The 23,131-nt window shown below is 53.8% G+C and overlaps 1 protein-coding gene and 1 pseudogene across 6 annotated transcripts in view; one reads left to right on the forward strand and one right to left on the reverse strand.

Moving 5' to 3' along the window:
* The first annotated feature begins 556 nt into the window (after positions 1-556).
* LOC466248 (Y-box-binding protein 2-like) lies at positions 557-4,727 on the forward strand (annotated as a pseudogene).
* An 11,925-nt stretch (positions 4,728-16,652) lies between these two features.
* The window catches only part of CHST15 (carbohydrate sulfotransferase 15), an 86,252-nt gene continuing 79,773 nt past the window's right edge, over positions 16,653-23,131 (reverse strand). For 4 of the 6 annotated variants that reach the window (XM_003312814.6, XM_009459440.5, XM_521649.8 and 1 more), the window contains exons 7-8: positions 21,287-21,434; positions 16,653-19,292 (exon numbers count right to left, since the gene is read on the reverse strand). In XM_003312814.6, coding sequence (XP_003312862.1) covers positions 19,102-19,292; positions 21,287-21,434 — 339 coding nt within the window. In that variant the 3' untranslated portion in view covers positions 16,653-19,101. Of the gene's footprint in view, positions 20,761-21,286; positions 21,435-23,131 lie in introns of all 6 variants that reach the window. The other 2 variants (XM_054659953.2, XM_063782242.1) reach the window with 1 other exon arrangement.

The raw sequence follows: 23,131 nt of genomic DNA on the forward strand, positions 1-23,131 counted from the left end.
AATGGTATTTCCCTCTTCTGGTGCATGGGCTGAGAGGGCCCCGTGTTCCAAGAGGCATAGTCACTGGTTGGTGAGGGGCTGTGATACGTGAAAAAGCATGGGCTTGAGGGACTGGGGAAAGGGAGCGATTAAGAAGTGCAGGCCGGGCATGATGGCTCATGCCTGTAATCTCAGCACTTCAGGAGGCCAAGAGGGGAGGATCACTTGAGGTCAGGAGTTTGAGACCAGCCTGACCAACATGGTGAAACCTCGTCCTACTAAAAATACAAAAATTAGCCGGGCGTTGTTGCACACGCCTGTAATCCCAGTTACTTGGGAGGCTGAGGCAGGAGAATCACTTGAATCCGAGAGGTGGAGGTTGTAGTGTGCCGAGATCAGCCATTTCACTCCAGCCTGGGCGACAGAGCGAGACTCCATCTCAAAAAAAAAAAAAGTGCAGCAATTAAGAATGAAGACATTGGGCGTCCGGGCGAGGCTCGGGGCGCGAGGATCGCGCAGGGCAGCGGGTTCGCCAGCCGGGGGGAGGGGCCGGGGCGGTGGCGGCGGCGGGGGCCGGTACTGGACCCGGCGGGATGAGCGAGGTGGAGGCGGCAGCGGTGGCGACAGCGGTCCCCGCGGCGACGGTGCCCGCGACGGTGGCAGGGGTGGTAGCGGTGGTGGTACCGGTGCCCGCAGGGGAGCCGCAGAAAGCAGGCGGCAGGGCGGGCGGCTGCGGCGGGGACGGAGCCGCCTTGGACCCCGCTGCTGGGACCCCCTCGGCGCCGGGCCCCCGCACCCCTGGCAACCCGGCGACGGCGGCCTCGGGAAACCCCGCCCGGAGTCAGGCGGACAAGCCGGTGCTGGCAACCCGAGTCCTGCCTGGGCACTGCCAAACGGTTCAACGTCCGGAGTGGTTACGGATTCACCAACAGGAATGACGCCAAGGAAGATGTCTTTGTTCACTAGACAGCTGTTAAAAGAAACAACCCCAGGAAGTTTCTGCGCAGCGTTAGAGATGGGGAGACTGTGGAATTTGATGTCGTGGAAGGAGAGAAGGGCGCAGAAGCCACTAATGTAACTGGGCCCAGGGCGGGGGTGCCCATGAAGGGCACCGTTATGCCCCCAACTGACGTAGGTTCCGCTGATTCATCCCCGGCCTCCCTCAGTTGCCCCACCACCCATGGTGGCAGAGATCCCCTCTCGGGGGACAGAACCTGGCGGCGAAGGGGAGCGGGCCGAAGACTCTGGGCAGCGGCCCAGACGATGGCGCCCCCCACCCTTCTACCTACGGCGGTTTGTGCGAGGCCCCCGGCCCCCCAACCAGCAGCAGCCTATAGAGGGCACTGATGGGGTAGAACCAAACAGACAGCCCCATTGGAGGGGCACCAACAGCAGGGAGATGAGTGGGTCCCCCCGCCCAGATTCCGGCCCAGGTACCTAAGGCCTTTACACCCCAGGCCACCCCAGCAGCCTACCATGGAAGGTGGGGACAGTGATACCAAGCCCAGCCAAGGAAATTATTTTTTTTTAATGAAAAATAATAAATAAAAAAGAATGAAGACATTTATGCAGCCAACAAACATATGAAAAAAAGCTCATTATCACTGATCATTAGAGAAATGCAAATCAAAACCACAATGAGATACCATCTCATGCCAGTTAGAATGACGATCATTAAAAAGTAAGGAAATAACAGATGCTGGCGAGGCTGTGGAGAAATAGGAACGCTTTTACACTGTTGGTGATAGTGTAAATTAGTTCAACCATTGTGGAAGATAGTGTGGTGATTCCTCAAGGATCTAGAACCAGAAATACCATTTGACCCAGCAATCCTATTACTGGGTATATACCCAAAGGATTATAAATCATTCTACTATAAAGATGTATGCACACATATGTTTACTGCAGCACTATTTACAATAGCAAAGACTTGGAACCAACCCAAATGCCCATCAATGATAGACTGGATAAAGAAAATGTGGCACATATACACCATAAAATTCTATGCGGCCATAAAAAAGGATGAGTTCATGTCCTTTGCAGGGACATGGATGAAGCTGGAAGCCACCATTCTCAGCAAACTAACACAGGAAGAGAAAACCAAACACAGCATGTTCTCACTCATAAGTGGGAGTTGAACAATGAGAACACATGGACACAGGGAGGGGAACATCACACACCGAGACCTGTTGGAGGGTGGGGTCTAGGGGAGGGACGGCATTAGTACAAATACCTAACGCATGCAGAGCTGAAAACCTAGATACCAGTTTGATAGGTGCAGCAAACCACCATGGCACATGTATACCTATGTAACAAACCTTCATGTTCTGCACATGTATCCCAGAACTTAAAGTAAAATTAAAAAAAAAAAAAAGTGCAGCCAAGGGTCACAGATTGGATCTTCTAAGTGTGTCTTTTAGGCAGAGCAGGGCATGTGGATTTATCTGCGTTATCTCGGCTTTTCATTGAGACTGCGGACACTCCTAAGCCTGCACAGTAGCGGCTTATTATCCAGACCCTCTGTCCCTTGGAACCCCAACCCCAGCCCTAGCCCAGCCCAGTAAATCTCCTTCACTGCCGGAGGGGCGAGAGCAAATGGAGAGGAGGAGAGAGAAAGCAAGTAAAGGAGACCAGAGAGCAGAAAGGACTCACAGGCAAAGTGGACAGGGGAGGGGAAGGTCAGGGCCAAGCAGGATGAGCACCTAGGTCCAAGATGGAAATCCCAGACCTCAGCGTGTTGAACTAAGGCTGGGAAGGTGCTCAGATAACACAGGGAGGCCCTGGGAATAGGGCCAGGGGTGTCGGAGCCCAGCGGCCCCTGGACCTGTTCCATCCTGTTCCATCTGGGAATAGAATGGTTCGAGGAACAGGGATAAGCAGAGCCTGCCTGCATAGGACTACGAGGACACAGACGCAAGCCTTAAGGAGAGAAGAGAGGCAGAGAGGAGACGGGAGAGGCCAGGGAAGACAGAATGCTGGGGAGAAGTGGAGAAGGCAGAGGCAGGCAATGGTGAAAAAGGATAGGACCCTGGTGTGTTTGCAGACAGGCCCCTGATCCTGCTCCAGGAACTCCCCATCACTATCATGCCCACTTCCAAGGCCTCCCTGGGGATAGTGGTGGCTCCTTCCGAGGCCCTCCTCAACCGTCCACAGTCCTAGGAGGGGGCTTGAGGCCAAAGTACAGCTGGCTCAGGACAAGGTTTTGTAAGGGTTCAGAAGAGAGGGTTGGGAAGGGGCAACTGTCCCAGGGTGGAAGGACTAGGAGGGCAGAAGGGTGGGGAGGAGGTGTCTGCGCACCTGCCACTTCCAGCGGAGCTGCTGGGCGGCGCTCCTGAGAAGGCCGTGGGAAAAGCCCACAGACGGAGGAGCAGCTGGGCGCACCTCTGGGGGCCGCCACATTCACTCCTTTCCCGCAACTGGGCCTCTTCAGAACTACGCTCTTGATTGGCTGAGCTGAGACCCAGTCTTTCACCCTCCAACGCCCTCATCCTGGGGTTCCCCTTGGTGTCAGGAGCTCCCTAGCCAGGTGAGAAGTGAGCCGCGAAGCCAGGGGAGTGTCCAGCCGGCAGCCTGTTTCCGGAAGGCCGGGAGGGAAAGGCTTCCTGGCTGCAGTGTCCACATCGGCCACCAGAGGGCAGCGCAGGGCTGCCTTTTGGCGCCTCCTGGTCTCCAACGAGCTGGTCCGCAGAACCCCAGGGGCGTGGGGACGGGGCGGCCACTCCCGGAACCGCCCCCTTCCACACCCTTCCCGCAGCTCCTCTGCAAAACGCCTTAGGAATTCAAGCAGCTTGGGGAAAGTGGCGAGTTTTCAAAAGGCAATAAAGAGGCAGATCTGTAAGGGCCCCTTGAAATCCTCCGTATTCCCACCCCGTTCAGAGGCTGGGGAAACTGAGGCTCAGAGAGGTTAAATTGCTTGCTTAAGATCGTCCAGCTCTTTCTCTGGCCCCCCAGTTCGGTTCTCTCTCCAGACATCCACTGCCTCCGCATCAGGAACATCGCTCCACTGCTGCATATCTGGGGATAGGGATGGAGGAATCCAGGCAGCCATCATGGAGGAAGCAGCAGCACTTGAACTTGGCCTTGGGGTGGGGTAAGAGGCGGACTCAGTTGAACAATGTGGGGGTGGGCACTCCTGGTGGAGTCACCTCGTGGGCAAAGGCAGGAGGCAGAGGCCTGGGGTCCCGGGAGGCAAGTGGTTTCTTAGGAGAAGTAGGAAGATAGCGGGGATAGGAAGTGTACCCATATCCCGAGGTCCTTGCAGGCTGCCCAGGTCTCTGCCTTTAGAATTGCGGGGTGGCTCGGCCCAGGAATTTTCCTGAATTCCATTATGCTGAAAGCGCAGAGTATGGCAGGAGACCTCCTGATTATCTCATGTGGAGGTGGGAGTAAGCAAATAGTCTCCCCCGCCACTGGGGCACGAGCCAGCTGCCCCTCCGCGGCCGGGAGCCCAACCCTGGGGAAGAGAGCAGCCACGCCCCATTCCTCCACCGTGACTCGAACCTTCAGCTGCTGGAGCCCCTAGCCACCGGGGCCCCGTATTGACCTCAGAATTGGCCGTGTCTGGGGCGGCTCGAGGTTCCTGGGCTCTGAGCAAGCGTCAGCCTGTGAGGTGGAAGGGCCCAGGGCACAGCCGGTCCCATCTGCTCAACGGCGCCTGCGAAGCCATGGGGCTCCTCCCAGGGCCAGCAGCACACTCAGCTCGGCTCTGGCCTGCAGGGGGATGTGGGACAGGGAGGGGATGCAGTGAAGGCAGCGGTGGAGCCCAGGACGGAGTTTCTGCCCCTGGGAGTCTGGGCACACAGTGGGTCGCAGGGGAGGAGGAGGCCCTGCTGTCCTGGCATTGCTGTTGCTTCCACAACCTGAAGATGGCACCCAACCCTGACCTCAGCCCTCCCTACCTGCAGCAGCTCGGTCTGGCCTCCCAGCCCCAGACCATGTCCGAAGTCATTGAGTCCACACCGTTCCACCGCCTCCTTGGAAACCCTTTTCAGAGACTCAGAGTTGAGAAGCTGAAGCTGGGACTCGAGCTCTGGGGACCAGCAGACCCGAGATCAAGGACCAGCTCTTCTCCTTACTAGCTGAGGGGACTGAGCCCCAATTCTCCCACCTTTATAATGGCGGAACCAGAATAAAGATAAAACCTCCTCCTGGGGTTGCAGTGAGGATCTAATGAGACACGAGGAGACGCCCCAGCACAGGGCGTGGCGCTCACCGTGTGTTCAATCATAGCTGGCCCTGTTGTGACCGTTTTCATCCCCTTTACCATGGATGGCCTCTCATCCGGCCCTTGCAGGTGACAGGTGTGTCCATGTCCCCTAGACATCCTGGGCGTGCTCAGCTCTCCTGGCTTTCAGCCGTTTGGCAAAACAACCTCCAGCTGATCTTGTATTTACCACAAGTCAATTGTGTTTGCCCCCGAGCCTTTTTCATGCCAGCTGTTCTTGATATTATGAAGGCACAGGTTAATTAAATATCATATAAGCTAGCAAGTTTTCAAACTAGTTGGGTTTGTTTGTTTGTTTTCAGAGGTGGGGTCTTGCTCTGTCCCCCAGGCTGGAGTGCCGTGGCATGATCACAGCTCACTGCTGCTTCAAATTTTGGTGCTTAAGTGATCCTCCCACCTCAGCCTCCCAAGTAGCTGGGACCACAGGTGTGTGCCACCACATTCTGCTAATTTTTATTTATTTATTTACTTACTTACTTACTTACCTACTTTGTAGAGACAGGGTCTCACCATCTTGCCCAGGCTGGTCTCAAACTCCTGGGGTCAAGGGATCCTCCTGCCTCGGCCTCCTAAAATGCTGGGATTAAAGGTGTGAGCCACCGTGCCCAGCCTCAAACTGTTTAAAGATTCCTTTATACTCTTAAAAATCATTGAAGATCCCAAACAGCTTTTGTTTCAGTGGCTTGCATTGATTGATATTGACCATCTTCAAAATTAAAGATGAGAGACTTTCAAAGCACAGGGACACACAAGCACGCATTCCATCGGCTGTCAGAGGCCAGGGCTGGGTCTCTGAAAATCTTTATTTGTACCTTCTGGAGAAAATGAGAGCATCAAGGGCAAACAACATCTCAGTTTGACCGTGAAAAGAGTTTGGACTTTGGATTCCCTGAAAGGGTCGCAAGTGGTCCCTGGGCCACTCTCGGAGAGCCACTGAGGGAAGCTGATGAAATATTAATGCAGAAAGGGAGCTGCTCCCTGAACGCCAGGCTGGAAGCTTTGGAAAGTCCCAGCACAGATGAAGGTAATGATTTGGGGAAAATAATCACACAAATAATGAAGGACTCTGCCTCGAGATTGCCTTGCAAGCGCCTTCCAGTTCTCATGTCCCTTTAGAAACACTGAAACCAGAAATCAGTGCTGATTCACTGCTCTGTGGTTTCTGCCACAGAGATGACCCAGAGCTCCAATCAGTGGGCTCATGCTCAGAGAAAAGGTTTTGGCTCCATACCAAAAGGCAGACAAATAGATGTGCTGTACTTCACATATTTGAAGTAAAAATAAAATGTTTAAGAAATGTCTATGTGGTTAAGTAGGACTTCCCCACCCATCTAACTTGCCCAGCTAACGCTGCAATTACGGATGTTGCAAGAACGTTGACTCGACCCAGCCTTCCCCTGCTACGGTAAATGCCCCTCAACCCTCCACCCTCAGGCTGGGCACCAGCTCCAAGTCTAATCCTTGTCTTTGACCATTTGGGGCTTGACTTTGCCTTTGACCTTGCCTCCATTGCCTGCCACATCCTTCAGTTAGTGACAAGCACAAGATGGGTCAGATTTGGTGGGTTCCAACACTGGGTCCAGTACTAAGTGTGTGACCTTGGAGCAGTCACCTAACCTCCCTGAGCCCCAGCTTCCTTTTCGGTAAAATGGGAAGTTACACATAAGCATACATATGCCCCAGCTCTGTGGGTGCCGTCAGTAGTGATGTCACCATCCCATTGGTACAGTGCCTTTGAGATGGCCCTTCAGCCGTGCTTCCTACTCCCAGCCCCTGTGAGCACTCACTTGGACCATAGAAGCCTCAGCCTTAGTCCTTCCATTTCCAGGCACTTCTACCTGCTCCAAATTAATGACCTAAATCCCTGTGCTAACCAAGTAATTCCTCTGCTCAGAAAATGTCAGTGTGGGAAGCTCAATACACCACTAGTTCAACCAAAGGCATTTACCCTGAGACCCAAACCCTCTTTGACCTTGTGCCCACTTACCTGGGTGGCTTCACCTCCTACTGCTACAACAATCGTGCCTGAGGACCATTGCTGAGGTGACCTGCCCCAACCTCCAGGGTCCAGATGCCATGTGGAGGGTATTACATGCATGAACCCTGAATATCGCCATAAGGGCCTGAGTCTGAGTGCATACCCATTCTGCAGATAAGAAAACAGAGGCTCAATAGCATCAAGCCCTCTGCCTAAGGTCACACAGAGGACAGTGGCAGAGCCAGGATTGTAGTCCAGGTCTCCCTGACTCCAAAGCCCAGAATGTTCGTATGCTCCTTTCCGGAGGCACTGAGACCTTCCCTGCTCTTTTGGCCTTCCCTGCTCCCTGCCCCTGCTCACCCCAGCCCCTCCTCTCGGCATGCCTGCCCACCTTTCTAGATCCTGCCAGTCTTTAGGGCTCAGCTTAACGCCACCTCTTTCCTGATGCCATCTGGGTCACAGCCCCCATGCACCCTGCAGACCTCTCCTCTGCTGGAGGTTCCGACATTTGCACAGGGCCTGCATTCTTCTAGGCTCTCCCTGTTCCTCCCTTAGCAAAGTGAGCCTGGCCCTTACGGTGAGGTCCTCTTTCCCTGCTTCACACTCCAGAGCAGCAGGCCCCAACTTTTTGGCACCAGGGACCAGTTACATGGAAGACAGTTTTTCCACAGTTGGGCGGGGGGGATGGTTTGGGATGATTCAAGCCCATTACATGTATTGTGCACTTCATTTCTATTATTACTATACTGAAATACGTAATGAAATAATTCTACAACTCACCATCATGTAGAATCAGTGGGAGCCCTAAATTTGTTTTCCTGCAACTAGATGGTCCCATCTGGGGGTGATGGGAGACAGCAACAGATCTTAGATTCTCGTAAGGAATGTGCCACCTAGATCCCTCACGTGCACAGCTCACAATAGGGTTGGAGCTGCTATGAGAATCCAACGTTACCACTAGGAGGTGGAGCTCAGGTGGTAATGTGAGCAATGGGGAGCGGCTGTAAATAGAGATGAAGCTTTGCTTCTCACCTCCCGCTGTGTAGACCCGGACTGCTACTGGCCCATGCCCGAGGAGTGGGGGGTTGCCTGCTCTACAGCATCATCACACACGCCTTTGCCCCATCTAAGTTTGTTGAGTGAGTATTATGTGCAGTCACTGATTCAGGCTCTGAGGCTGCAGCCATGAACAGAGTTCCCACCTCAAGGAGCGGAGGTCCCTGATGGGCAGAGGGCTGCTGAAGCAGCAGCAGACACACAGATGGTCCAGTCTCAGGTGACAGCTGTGAGCAAATCAAGCAGGGAGGCTGGCCATGCAGGAGAGGTATTATTTTGTGTAAGTGGTCAGGGAAGGGACCGTAGTGAGGCGAAGGCGCCGGCCTGGCCAGGGCCAGGGAAGGGACCGTAGTGAGGCGAAGGCGCCGGCCTGGCCAGGGCCAGGGAAGGGACCGTAGTGAGGCGAAGGCGCCGGCCTGGCCAGGGTCAGGGAAGGGACCGTAGTGAGGCGAAGGCGCCGGCCTGGCCAGGGTCAGGGAAGGGACCGTAGTGAGGCGAAGGCGCCGGCCTGGCCAGGGTCAGGGAAGGGACCGTAGTGAGGCGAAGGCGCCGGCCTGGCCAGGGTCAGGGAAGGGACCGTAGTGAGGCGAAGGCGCCGGCCTGGCCAGGGTCAGGGAAGGGACCGTAGTGAGGCGAAGGTGCCGGCCTGGCCAGGGTCAGGGAAGGGACCGTAGTGAGGCGAAGGTGCTGGTCTGGCCAGGGCCAGCGAAGGGACCGTAGTGAGGCGAAGGTGCCGGCCTGGCCAGGGTCAGGGAAGGGTGTGCCAGGCAGGGCACCCCAGGGTCACAGGCCAGTACAGGGAAGGGCTTGGTGTGCTGAGCATGGCGGTGAGGTCAGCATGGCCAGGGCTGAGGTGAGTGCGGGCAGCTGAGGTCTCAGAGGTCAGCAGGGCAGGGTAGAACCCAGGGAGGGCCTCGAGGGCCATAAGCAGGTCTTGGCCTTTTATCCTAGGTGTGTTGGGGGGTTGGGGAGGGTTTCAAGGAAGAGAGTGACATTGTTTGAAGGACTGCAGGGGAAAAGTGACAGTGGAGGTGCCAGGATGGCCTTGGCCCCGGCTCTCACCACCATGCGGGAGTGGTGCGGGGGTGGGGGGTGTTGAAGCATAGGTTTCGCTGTTATTCGGGTAAAGTGAGACCAACAGCTCAGAAGATTGTCTTTAGCCGGGCTCAGTGGCTCATGCCTATAATCCCAGCACTTTGAGGAACTGAGGTGGGTGGATTGCTTGAGCCCAGGAGTTCAAGACCATCCTAGGCAACATAGCGAAACCCTGTCTCTACAAAAAAATACACAAAGTTAGCTGGGCATGATAGCAGGTGCCTTTAGTCCCAGCTACTCAGGAGGCTGAGGTGGGTGGGAGGATCACCTGAGCCCTGGAGGTTGAGGCTGCAGTGAGCCGAGATGGTACCACTGCACTCCAGCCTGGGCATCGGAGTGAGACCCTGTCTCAAAAAAAAAAAAAAAAGATTGCCTTTGGCACAATGGTTTGTTACTCACAGTTCCCAAGAGGAAGAGACACACCAGGCTATGTGGGGCCACTGGGAAGCACCGGGGGGAGGAGGCAGAGACAGCCCCGGGGAAATGGTGAGCCAGAGCGCCCCGGGGAAATGGTGAGCCAGAGCCTTTGCTGTGGTTTTCATAGGAAGAAATGGACAAACAGCAACTGGGCTACGCAGGGCTAGAGCTGAGTTTGAATAATTTTATGGGGCTCAGAGTGTCTGGGCTTCCAAGTTTCCGGCCCCTGGCCCGCGGGGCGACTGGGGAGCTGCATTGCCCGCTGCAAGAGCTCAGGAAGGGAGATGGTCGGGGGAGATGGTCGGGGTGGGCTGGGATTGGCCGTTTTGCATACAAAAGGTGTGCTCCAAGTGCCTCTATATCTAGGGGTTAGCTAGTCCCGAGAGGGCAGTCCTTCCCAGGCCAGCAAGATGTCAAAGGATCATAAAATACAGAAAATAATCAACCAAACTAATACAAGAGTGGTCAAGATGAGGGGGCAGAGCCGGGAGAATGGTGGATCCTATGAGGCAGGATCCACCATTGGTCTCCTTACTGTGACCAAGTGAGATCACCTTACTATGGTCCCTTCCCTGGCCCTGGCCAGACCAGCACCTTTGCCTCACTATGGTCCCTTCCCTGGCCCTGGCCAGACCAGCACCTTTGCCTCACTATGGTCCCTTCCCTGACCCTGGCCAGGCCGGTGCCTTTGCCTCACTATGGTCCCTTCCCTGATCACTTACACAAAATAATAAGATAGGACGGTGAGAGAGTGGCTTGGGAAGGGGCGGGGTGGCTGTTTGGTCAGGGTGGTCAGGTTGACTGGGAAATGGCTGTCAGCCTGAAGGAGGAAGCTGGGGGCAGAGCCTTCCCACAGAAGAGATGGCAGGAGCAGGACGGCCGGCAAGATGGGTTCCAGGGTGGGTGTGGGCGAGCAGTGCCCAGGTAGAGCTCAGTGATGTGGCCTGCATGGGCTGGTCACTGCGACTGAAGATGGAACCCTGCTGGGGAGGCGGCTTAGGTGGAGAGACAGACCCAAGAGCTCTGAGTCATTAATGCTGGGGGCGCCACCTGTCACGCAGTGGGTGCACCAGCCTCCGCTCAGGGCTGAGGTCTGGGAGTCATCGGCATAGAGATGGCGTCTGAGGCCACGGACTGGATAAGAACAGTTATGGGAGAGGGCTAAGGACTGAGCCGCTGGGCACCCCGACATTCATGGCCAGAAAGAAGAGCAGGTGCAGCCATGGAGGCAGGATGAGGACCAGCGAGGAGTCCATTGTTCTGGAGACCAAGTGAGAGTTTCAGGAGGAGCTGCCAACAAAGTCAACAGGGCCAGGAGATTGGATTAGGAATGGCATCTCCAGACGAGCATCTGCAGAGGGTCTGACAGGGTGCACTCAACTTGACCCTCAATGAAGCAGCATGTTACCCACTCCCAAAAGAACCCCTTGCTTCTCGTAAGCAGAGCTGTATTACCAAAAAATTGTACTCAACTATTGTATTTTGAATTCCATCTCTAAATATTTGTGGAATCTCTTTTCTCTGTGTTACATTAGTACCTAATATCTCTATTTTTCCTCTTGGGCCCACAAAGTCTAATATTATTTACCATCTGGCCCTTTATGGAAACACTTCAGTCATCTTGAGCTAGAGCATGAAAGTGGAGGAGGCATTTTGAGAATGGATGAGGGGCCATGGGACACACAGGACCCAATGCAAGGTACAGTGGCTTCCTGAGGATCAGGGCATGGCAGCCTTGGGGGTGACCTGGTAGGTAGAGGCGCTGGTAGGCCTGAAACATTCTGGGAGTGGTCTTCATGTGGCCTGGGGGAAGCTGGGGGGTCAGTTCCAGCCCAGCCTCCTCTTGGGGCTTGGTCTCTGAGGCAGATGGGGAGGTCATAGAGAGTGGAGTAGCTAGGGAGGGATGAGGGTATCTCACCAGAAATATGTCACTGTCCCCAGTATCGCCCCTCATGCCTGTTGCAGTTCTGAAATGCTTCAGGCAATGCTGTGATCAATGTCTTGTCTGTTTCTGATCAATATCTGTCTGCTGCACTGCATGCAGGCAGGGACCAGCTCTGCTCTCCCAGGTGCCTCTAATACCAAGGACATGGCTGGCGATCCCTCAATATTTGTTGGAAGAACCAGTGAAGGAATCAATGAATGAGCAAATGAACAATGTCCCATCCTCACCACAATGCCTGGCCCAATGACTCGTGCATAGTAGATGTTCAGAAAATATTTGCAGAGAAAATTAAATTTTGGCTTTTTTACACTTTCTAGCTCAGGTGTATACGTTTGGTGCCTTTGAGGCCCTGGGCAAGGCCGAGCCCTGGGGTGGAGCAATGTGCTTCTGATGTGACTCAGGGCTCAGGGGACTCCTCACCGCAGCTAGCCCATCACAGCCAGCCCCTGAAGTCTGCCTTCAGGGAGGCGCAGACAACTCACGCCAGCCAGCCCAGGGCAGGGGGAATATCCGTGCCAGCAAGTCTCGGCTGAGAGAGCCTTTTGGCAGAAAAAGCCATGTTTATTTCCCTTGTTTCCCCCTAGAAATCCCAGTCATCACCTAGACCCCTGATGGGTTGAGCTGCAGAAACCCCTGGCCCAGGTGACCCCAGAAACCACTGGCCTTCCCTGAGGGAACTTGAAAGGGGGGCATTTGAAATGGAGGGGAAGGAGAACTAACCCTCGAAATGTAGACAGGCTACTAAGGATGGAAGCCTGGGGCTGGTGCTGAGGGTATATAATGCAGCACTATGGTTAAAAGCACTGACTCGGAATGTCTGAGCTACCATTCTGCTCTCTTTCTGGGGATCTGAGCTGTGTGACCTCAGGCACGCATGCAGCCTCTCTGATCCTCAGTCTATATTTGTAAACTCTGAGACCCACTCATGAGCAAGACAGACCTGTGGGTGCGGAAAGGGCCTGTGGTGTACCCAAGGTTATGAGATGGCTCTCCCAGGCCCTCTGCTGCGGAATTGGGCTTTGAATCCAGCTCACCTGGCTCCACTCAGGGCTTACCCTCTTCCCACACTGTCCTTGTCGGAGGCAGAGTTTGTAGATGCAAATCATAGTCCCTTATGGTGGGAAAACAGTCGAAGGGGGGATGGCTCATGACCTGGGGGAGATGGGCCAGGGTGCAGGGAGAGGCAGCTGGGATTTCCCCACCCTGATTCCCTGGCCCCCACCTTTCTCTGCCGTACCAGGAAGAGAATTCCTCAGGGGGCGTTGGGCCTCCAACCCTGGGCAAGTCACAAGGCTCAGGGAGGCCGAGGTTTCAGCCTCAGCTGAGACTTGCCGGCTTCTAGATCTGACCAGGACCTGACTTTAAAGGGGCCTTTCAAAGCATGCAGAGCTGAGGGTACACTCCAGAAAGCCCCCAGGATCCCCACTGGCCCTCAGGCCTGCCAAGGACCCTGCATGAACCCGGCCTCCTCATGCTGCTGGCGGCTCTCCACTGTGGGAGAGGAGGCCTTTCACAGTCTCTGTGTCCCAGACACACTGCCCAGCACCTATAGGGCAGTCAGCAGAGGCTGCCCAGCAGGGAGTAGACGAAGTCTCCTCCTTGCTTTGCCACAGGTTCAACAAGGAAGAACCCAGGTGCAAGCCTGAGCTGGGTCCTGGGTGCCCCATGGCAGGAGGACGCAGCCACTTGCAGGTGGCAATTTAGAGAGCCCTGTTGCTCCTCCCCAGAGTCTCTCGCAGGCCTGCTGCATTGCCTGAGAATCCCCACCTTCTGCCTTCGTACTCAGCCCTTACAGTCCAAGGTCAGCAACCTGTGCAGCCTGAGGCTCCCAGGACGGCCCACAGTGCTCAGCCTCCTGCCCTGGACCCGAGTAGGAGCAGGTTTGTAGAGGATATTGGGGATGAGCCAGGGGGCTGGGGACAGGGTTGGTGAGGACAGAGATGGTGGGGGTGAGTCCAGCCTGTAGCCATCAGTGAGACCAGACACCAGCCTTCCAAAGCCCAAAGCCATGAGGCTGGGGGCCACGGAGGTCACCAACCCCTGAATAGGGACTGGAAAATGTTCTAACTATTTCTCCAACTTTCATAAGCTGCTGCCTTTGAAGTCAACAACAGCTGAACTTCAAAGCAACTCAAAACTACCTAGGTGGCTGATGTGTGTAGTTTACACACATCCTGGAAAACTCACAAAGTAACTTCACAAGAATTTTTTAAAAAGTAAAAAGGTAAATAACTAGTAAGCACTCAAAAATTACTTCTACCAAGAGCTGGAGAAATTGTCCTGTCTCCATTGTGGGGGACAAGGCTGACTCTTGGAAACCAGGTGACCTTCCATGGGAAAAACACTGTGATGTGAATTCAGGAGGAGGTGGGTCTGTGGCCTGACCCCTCGTGTCACCCTGTCCCACCTACTCCACTACCCCAGTCACAGGGCCTTGCCTGGACGGGAAGATGCGCTGTCCCAAAATAGACGCATCCAGAAGCTTGGCCTTCTGCTGAGGGCAGCCCCCTCCCCACTCAGACCTGCCTGGGCTGTACAGTAGAGCACAGGGAACCAGCCACGGGGTACCTCCTCCATCCCACGCTTGGCTGACTGGCCAGCTCTCCACACCACCCTCTGTGGTTGGCCGAATACAGGCCTTTGAAGATGTCCACGTCATAATCCCTAGAGCCTACAAATATGCTCCCTTCTATGGCAAAAGAGGCTTTGCAGATGTGATCCAGATATGGGGAGATGATCCCGGATTATCTGGTGGGCCTGGTGTCATCGAGAGGGTCCTTACGACACCAGGAGCATGAGGGTCAGAGAAGGCCATGTGATCTCTGAAGCAGAGGGAGAGAGTTAGACTTGAAGATGCCATGCTTTTGACAACGGAGGAAAGAACCAGGAGCCATGAGTGCAGGCAGCCTCTCAAAGCTGGAAAAGGTAGGAAAACACTCCCTTTGAGCCCCCGGAAGGAACCAGTCCTGCTCATCACTTGAATTTAGCCCAGTGAGACCGACTTCAGACTTCTGACCTCCAGCACTGTAAGATCATAAACTTCTGTTGCTTTGAGCCACTAAGTTTGGGGTGATTTATAGTAGCTGCTGTAGTTTGGATGTGTGTACCCCAAACCTCATGTTGAAATCTGATCCCCAGTGTTGGGGTCATGGGGGCAGAGCTCGCATGAATAGCTTGGTGCCATCCTGGGGGTAGTGAGTTGTTGCTCTATTTGTTCCCGCAAAAGCAGGTTGTTAAAAAGAGCCCGGCACCTCCCTCCCCCAGCCCTGCCCTCCCCTGTGACCTCTGCGCAGCCCGCCCTCTTCACCTTCCGCCAGGAGTGAAGCAGCCTGAGGCTTTCACCCAATGCTCCATCCTTAGCCAGCAGAATCGTGAGCCAAACAAGCCTTTTTTCCTTTATACATTTCCAGCCTCAGGTACTCCTTTATAGCAACATAAATTCACAAAGCTCCCAGGCCGACAGCTGCTCCGGCCGATGCAGCTTCTGCCCCACGGGACCTATTCTGTCTCTGCTGCTCTGCAGGGAACCTTGCCCGGTGAAGTACTGGGAAAACCCGATTCATCAGAGTGATGCTTTCCTATCAGTCCCCATGGGATCCACCTCACCATAGGCAGCACAGCTGCCTGGAGGGTGAGATTTCTGGAGTAACAGGAACATAGTCACCCACATAATCCCTGTCTCCACACTCAGGGATCCTTGGAGTTCCTCCACCCGGAGCACAGCCTTTGCTTCAGTTCCCAAATAGGGTCATTTTGTGGGGAAGAGGCATACTCCTCATCAGGATCCTTCCCGAGGGCTGGTTTCTCGGTGGGGAGTGGGTGGCCTCACGGGAGAGGCTTTCAGAGGAAATTTGAAATGGAGGGAGGTCATACCCTCAGCCCTCAAAGATGCACCCCAGCCGTCCTGCTCCTGACTCCCACCCGTCCTCCATTCCCTGCTGGGTAAAGCCATTCCTGACCCTCGCAGGAAAAGATGGGGTCTTCCCTATTTCCAGCCTGGACACATCTGCCCCCAACCTCAACACACCACTGTGGGAGGTGGTGCTGGGGAGAAAGTCTCCCCCAGGAAGGTCTGCCCAGAACTGGGGGACCCACCATGGTCCACGCTGTGCTCAGGATGGCCCAGCTTTCAGAGCCCTAAGCCTGAGATGTCCCCTCTGTATGGGCTGAAAAGTGTGCCCCAAATTCGTATGTTGAAGTCCCAATCTCGAGTACCTCAGAATGTCACTGCATTTGCAGATAAAGTTGTTTAAAGAGATGATGAGGTTAAGATGAGGCTGTCAGAGCACGCCTTCATCCACTCCGACTGGTGTCCTTATAAGGAGAGGAAGAGGCAGCAGGGGTGTGTGTGTGTGGCCACATGAACACACAGAGAGAATCAGCCATCAGCAAGCCAAGGACAGAGATCCCCGGAGAAACCAGCCCTGCGGCACCTTGATCTCAGGTCTCTGGCCTCCAGACTGAGAAAATCAGTTTCCGTTGTTTGTGGTCTTTTGTCCTGGCTGCCCCACCTGAGTGCACACCACCTCCTTCTGCGGGCTTGCCTTCAGCAATAAGGACATGTGCCAGAGACACCAGGGGTCTCAAACTCACAGCTGCCAGGGGCCAGGCAGGCCACCGGAATGAGGCCTGTGGTCACTTAACCTTCAAATTTGAAGGTCTGAAGACAACGCTAGGCCTGACTGTGGCTGGGCCAGACCTCCCACCCTGACTCACACCCCAACAGGACTCGCACAGGGAGTCCCTGCTAACATCTGAATCCTTTTCTCTCTGGTCTTAAGTTTTCTTCTGCCTGTTGCTCGCACAATCACACCTCGTCTCTCAGCAGCCAGCACAGCTGTAACTCCTCTTTACACAGAGCCTGCACAACTCGAGCAGGTCCCACACTAAACCACTGCGATTCACTCATGCACCAGGAAGAGCTTGGCTGCAGAGGAAGAGCACGCAATCCACAGGCGTCACTCTTATGGGTCCATCTTTAATTATGTTAAATATTAATAAAAGTACAGCGTAACTGCGATTCACTTAACATACCTTACAGGACTAAGGGAGTACAATTTAACACGGTCACAGCTTTTGAGAACAAAAAGGAACTTCAATACCATGTTGTGAGAAATGCTCCAATTTGCTTTGGTTTTGAATGGCAGGCTTGAGAACCACCGCCCAGAACGGAACCTATTCTGTCAGCAAGAGCCGGGCCTCGAACGAGAGGAAGCAGAGGCAGCCGAAGTGCCCTCTGGAGAAAGGCCCCTGGAGGGAAAAACCACGTCTGGATGGCATTGAGTGGCACAGAAGGGATGGGACTGCATATATAAAAAAGAGCCGCATAATAAACCAAATAATATTGGAAATAATACCTTCAGTAATACTTCTGTAAGAAGCAGAATTACACCACATGTTATTCACATGCATAGGAGTGCATAAGAAAAATCCCTTGTTGTAATTATGGTTGGTGTGGAATAGTAAAATATGTACTGAAAATGACAAGTTAATTGGCAGAGAAATTAATCTATAAAAGGGTTGTGTCCAGAGCGGAGGAGCCTCATTAGCAACTGAACAGAACCCACTCAGAAGACGCACTCACCCACACGTGCGCGTACACACACACACACGCACGCACACTGTACTGCAAATAAATATACACACACACTGAAGTGATCTCTCCCTAAAGCATCCTTGTGCTCAGGCCAGATTTCCCTGCTGGCGGCTGCTCCCAGTGCCGGCTATAGAGAAGGTGGGGACTGTCCCTGCAAGTGGGAGTTCAGGACACACGCTCCTTCAGTAGCAAAAACAGCCCCGGCCATCCTGGCGCTCAGAGCCCTCTGCACACCTTCAAACGGGCTGTGTGTCCCTTCTCTGATGGCAGAAAGACACCACCACCAGGAGGGGACGGCTGAGCAACTGCAGGTCCTCCTACCCCCGAAGCCTGGTCTGTCTCACACATACAAGTTAGAGCTGGGTAGATGGGTGCTTGCACTTTCTGGCTTTGGTGGGCGAGACCTTGGCCTGAGAACTTTGGTTCACAGGAAGCTTCCCTTGACAATACTTGAGTGCAAAGCTTCATCCAGGTCCCACCTGGGCTGTTGCCAAGGATGCTCAAGCGTTCTCTTCAATCTTCCCTGTGACTTCCAAGAAAACGACAAGATCTCTAGCCCATCCATCGGTAAACCAAGCTGCCAAGTAGCCTGGAAAATTCCATGAAGAACACGGCTCTTAGAAACCTCATTCCAAATCTCAACACGCCACGTTCAGCCCAAGTTCAGCTTGTGCATTGTGTTTTGGAATTGGGACACGAGTATCTATAGTCCCTTGCTGGGTGAGGAACTTTGACCACACGCAGTGGAGAATGTGGAAATAAACTATTTCCAATGGGAAGGCAGAGAAATGGAGCCTGTAGCCGGCCAGAACTAAAAATTAAAATCCTCTGTTTCTCTGATGATCTTGTAAACCTGATGAGGGCTTGAATTACCTAGATCTTCCATGAAGTGTTCAATTCCTTGAGGTTGCTCATTCTGGCATTAACAGCAAAAATTTCCCTTCCAATTATAAACTGAAGTTCTTGAGAAAACGTATAAAGAGGCAGCAGAGAGAGAGCCAGGACTGGTTAAATGCAGAAAGTGGTTTTGTTTTAAATGCATTCATTTTCTATGTTAAACATAAGTCCACAAGGACAGAATAGGAGGAGGTCAGAAAGATGAAGGTGCTGCCAAAAACTGACTTATTTTTTTCCTTTTGGAAACAGTGACGTTAACAGGGTTTACATCTGAAGAAACTGGAGGGCTGAGTTTGGAGTAAAGGAGAAAAAAAAAATGAAGAGCCTCCATTCTCGAAAGACTGCGGTTCTCTGTCCCAGTGAGGTTAGCGATCGCAACAAGAGTGTTTCAGAAGTGAATGTGGTATGATCACACCTGTGAAGATAGCCATTGAATACAGACAGTCTGTGCAACACGGCGAGACCCCATCTCTAGGGGGAAAAAAAGGGAACGTGAAGTGTAAGTTCCAGCCAGGCCTGTGGCATGACCTCTGGCTTGCTGACTCAGAACCCAGAGGATCTCCAGAAGGCGGAGGCGGGCAGGGCCGGGCTGCCTTCCCTAGGTGTTCTCTCCACACCCAGTGCAGGCCAGCTGGCTGCATCCCCAAGCTCCAGGACGCTCAGAGCAGAGCTGAATTCTTGAGAAACTGGGGTCTCCAATGGCCTCGGATAGAGGAGCTCTGTGAGGGGTCCATTGCTGAGCTCTCGAACATCACAAAGGCAATTCCAAAATGGTTATAATTCATGTGTGCCTAGAGTGGCAGAGTCCTGGGGTTTTCCACACCATGAGTGAAACAGTTCCCCGCAAAGAGATTTGTAAAATCCTGATGATGACGGCATTGGCGGGCCCAGCACGTGCAGCAACAATTCAGCTCTCACGTCGTCTTCCACGCAAACGCCTCATCCGCGAGGACCTGCGCCAGCCTAGCGTTGAAGGGCCTGTAGAAATCCCGCAGAATCTTCTGTGTGATGGGCCACATGGGCCCCAGGTTCCGGTCCTCGGGACGCCGTGCATTGGATGCGGGGCTCTTGGTCATCAAAGCCTCCTGCTTCTCACTTAAGGGCCCTAGAATAAAAGAAGACGAGTCCCGTAAGGCAGGAGGCATGGCAGGAAGTAAAAGGGACTTTGCAAAAATCCCAGCTATGCTTCGTATTCAGACAGGAGTTTCCTTTAAGAGAATGTATTTAGGGATTAAAATTCTTTGGCTGGATCCATTTTGGAAGCACTGAGGGAGGCAGGTGGAAACACCATCAGGAAATTGCAAAGAAATTCTGCGGCGGGTGCAGGATGCCCACCCTCGGGGGAGCCCAGCTGGCATTTAATGATGATACAGCGTCTAAGGCTGACCTCAAGGATTCCCTTCCAATTGCCCTTGGTGGGCTGCTCTCCACGGGTGTCAGCCCATCCTTGGAGGAACGTGCGGCCTGCCGAGCACAGCCCATGGGTTTCGGTTTTCCTGCTCAGCAGCCCTCTGGAATTCCGCCATCATCGTTTCTACTTCAGGCTGCTCATGCCAAGGTCCCTGGGCCTGCACAGTTTCACCCTGTGCGTCTTGCTGTGAAGTGGCCATAGGGAGGAGGGCTGGGAGGAGGCCACCTGTGCCCAGGGCCCCCACTGGCTGAACCTCCATCTGCAGCAAGGAGATCAGCGAGCAGAGGCCTGCCGGCAAGGGCTGTCAGTCACCCCCACGCCCCGCCCTCTGGAGTGAGGCGAGGCCCTGGAACAGGCTGGCAGAGGTTGTCAGTCACCGCCACGCCCCGCCCTCTGGAGTGAGGAGAGGCCCTGGAAAAGGCCGGCAGGGGCTGTCAGTCACCCACACGCCCCGCCCTCTGGAGTGAGAGGCCCTGAAAACAGAACAGCAGGGGCTGCGACCCCAACGCCCCGCCCTCTGGGCCACAGCTTCTTGGTGTAACCCATCACTGCTCAAGCCTCTTTACCGGGGGCTCTTGGGATCTGGCCAAAGTCCTTAGCCCATAGACAGAAAAAGCATGTCCCAGCATCCTAGGGCCATATGAAATACAGAATTGGCCTTACTATCCATCTTGGGGACAAAAGACAAGCTCATTAATGGGACAGAGTCAACATGTGGTCAAATCAAAGAAAGATGATTCTAAGCCTTGGAAGGGAAAGAACTCATCAAACTCCAAAAAAAGGAGAAACAAAATCAAATGATCAAAGAGGCCCAAGTCCCAGTGGCAGGCAGATATATTTCCAGAAATACTCAATTAACCAAGTTCCCAGGCAAGACCATTAGTCAGGGCTGCAGGAGGCGTTCTGGGAAGGAGGGCGGCTTGTTCGAGCCTGCTCAGCCTTTCAAGCCATCCCTCGGTGCCCCGTCCACATGGGCAGCACTCGCTCCGCCAGCACATGCCTCTGCCAGCCATCACCATAGTCAGCAGTGTGGCCTGTCACCACAAAGTGACTCTCAGGCCCCTGGGGGTGCTGGTATCCACAGGCTGAGGGCAGGCGCTCATGCCCCAGGGGCCCAGCATCCATGATCAGCAGCCAAAACTCAGCCACAAGGCTCTGACTCCTGGAATTTCCAAGAATACCAGAGATGATGCAATGATCTGTCTGTTCCCTCCTCCAAGCCCCATGTCCTCTGCTCCAGCCCCCCGGTGACATCTTGTTGGTCCTACAGAGCTCAGCTCTCAGGCCCTTTCCTTCCATGAAGGCTTCCTCATCCCTGCAGTAGCTGGGATCCCAAACCATCAGCACGTACCTTACGTGACAGTGCTGACCTTCCCCACGGCATCCTACCTGTCATTCAGTTAGGTGAGCTATGGCTTCCTCCTCTCCCTTCACTAGACCATAAGCTCCCAGAAGGGAAACCATCTCCTTCTCTCCAGAGAATCCCTCACCATACTGTGCACAATGACCTATGTACAGCTAGTGCTCAATAAATGGTACTTAACAGGCCTCCTGAAGGACATCCCCAGGCCTCCCAGCTCAGCCCATTCCCACCCAGCTGACCAGGTGTGCATTTGCCCCAGAGGACTCCCAGAACAAGTCCACGGAGCTCATGCTTTGCCCCGTCAATCTAAGCACCACACTCATACCTAGGTTCAGAAACTGGAAGACCTTGTGCATGGTGTACTTGACGTTGGATGCATGATCTTCCAGGCGAAGAATGAGAAACTGTTGCTTGTCAAAAACGCTGAGCCAGTCCAGAAGGTACACAGCATAGAGCCCGACCTGGAGCCTCACCTAGGACCACAGAAGAAGGGCATTATTTCAGGAACAGTTGCCCCAACACCATAGGGCACTTTTCCAAAGTGGTATGGCATTTCACTGTACCACAAAAGAGTTATCCTAGCAAAGTTACTTTCAGAAGCTGGATTTTAACACACGGTGTTCTTGCTTCTTTATGGGGGGTTTTGTGCTACATGTGCAAAGAATTCCTATATTAGGGGTTGCATTTAATCCTCACAACACCCTGTGGGTAGCTCCATGCCTCCATTTCACAGGTAAGGACTGAAGTGCAGGGAAGAGGTCAAGGTTGTGGCCACCAATGGTGTACATGTTCCTTGCACAATATCCTGGCTGTTTCTCTGTTCCCAGTGTGATCTCTATGCCCAGCACACAACGGGATGTGAAAAATCAACCACAGACACCCCAAAGACAACCTAGATGAGTGAAGAGCCAAATGCCTGATGCCAGAGGAACATCCTTGACTGTGAGGGTGTGTGTAATTCAGCATCTAATCATTACTGAACCAAGTACACAGGAGGATGTTCCTATTTAAGTCCTTTCTACTTTCCAGTACCCATTTCCCGGGTCTTCACCCTTCTGTTCCTTCTCTCGTGCCTTACTGCAAGCCGTGTGGTGAAGATTTAACTCTACTCAGAGAGAACTCGGGCCTTTCCCTCGGCTCCTGGGGGTGATGTCTGGGCCCCTGGACGTCCTGCCTGACAGAAGTGTCTTGGTTGGCCTGAGGGCTTTGGTCATAGGCAGGCTAACACTGAGATTGATGATGGGGCCTTGGGCCACATGGTATCAGTTCTGACTCTGGTAGGACTGGAGACTAAAGGTCAGCCACAGGATCTGCATGTAACGGAGCCCTAGTAAAAGGCCTGGACCCCCAAGGCTTGGCCTGGCAATACTCCACGAGGATTGCCACATACCATGGCCAGTGGCACTAACACCGTCCATGACTCCACAGGGAGAGGAGGACTCAGAGCTCCGCATTTGGGCCCCTCCTGGAGTCTGCCCCCTGCACTTCCTCTCCCTTGGCTGATTTTAATCTTCATCCTTTCCCTGTAATAAATCATAACCAATAGTGTAATAGCCTCCAGTGTGTTCTGAGAATCCTTCTGGAAAATTACTAAACCTGAAGGTGGGTTGGAGAATATCTCTCCTGAACTTGCAACTGGTGTCAGAAGTGAGAGCAGTCTTAGGAACAGTTTCCTCTAACTCCACAGTTCACCCTAAACTCTTAGCAAAGCTTCCAGAAAAAAACAGCCTCATCCCCTTTTGCTGTGAGGCCCCCTTCTCCAGGGCTTCTCCCCTTGCCCCTTCTCCAAGTGCCCAGGGACCCTGCTCTGCCTATCTGTGTCTGCCCAGAACTTCTCATCTCCCACCTCTCCCCAGTTCACACCACTCCCTTTGTTTATGCCCCATCTACACCTGCCTGAAGCTGATACAGCCTCCTGGCTGGTCCTCCTTCCCCTGGTCTCTGCACTGTCATATGCACCCTGCCACCAGCATGGGCTTTCCAAAGCAGTGATCTGGCCACAGCCAGCCCTGCTTAAAGCCTCCATGGCTTTCTATGTGTAGAAAGTCCTGGGCCTGGCTTAAACTTCCAGCTCATCCTCTCATACATGCAGCACTTCCTGGCTCCCCAGGCTCCTCTCTGGAGTTCCCATTTTTTAGGCAGACACTCTCATGTCACATTTCCTTTCCTG

This window comes from Pan troglodytes, chromosome 8, assembly GCF_028858775.2.
Source record: "Pan troglodytes isolate AG18354 chromosome 8, NHGRI_mPanTro3-v2.0_pri, whole genome shotgun sequence".
NCBI classification, from domain to species: domain Eukaryota; kingdom Metazoa; phylum Chordata; class Mammalia; order Primates; family Hominidae; genus Pan; species Pan troglodytes.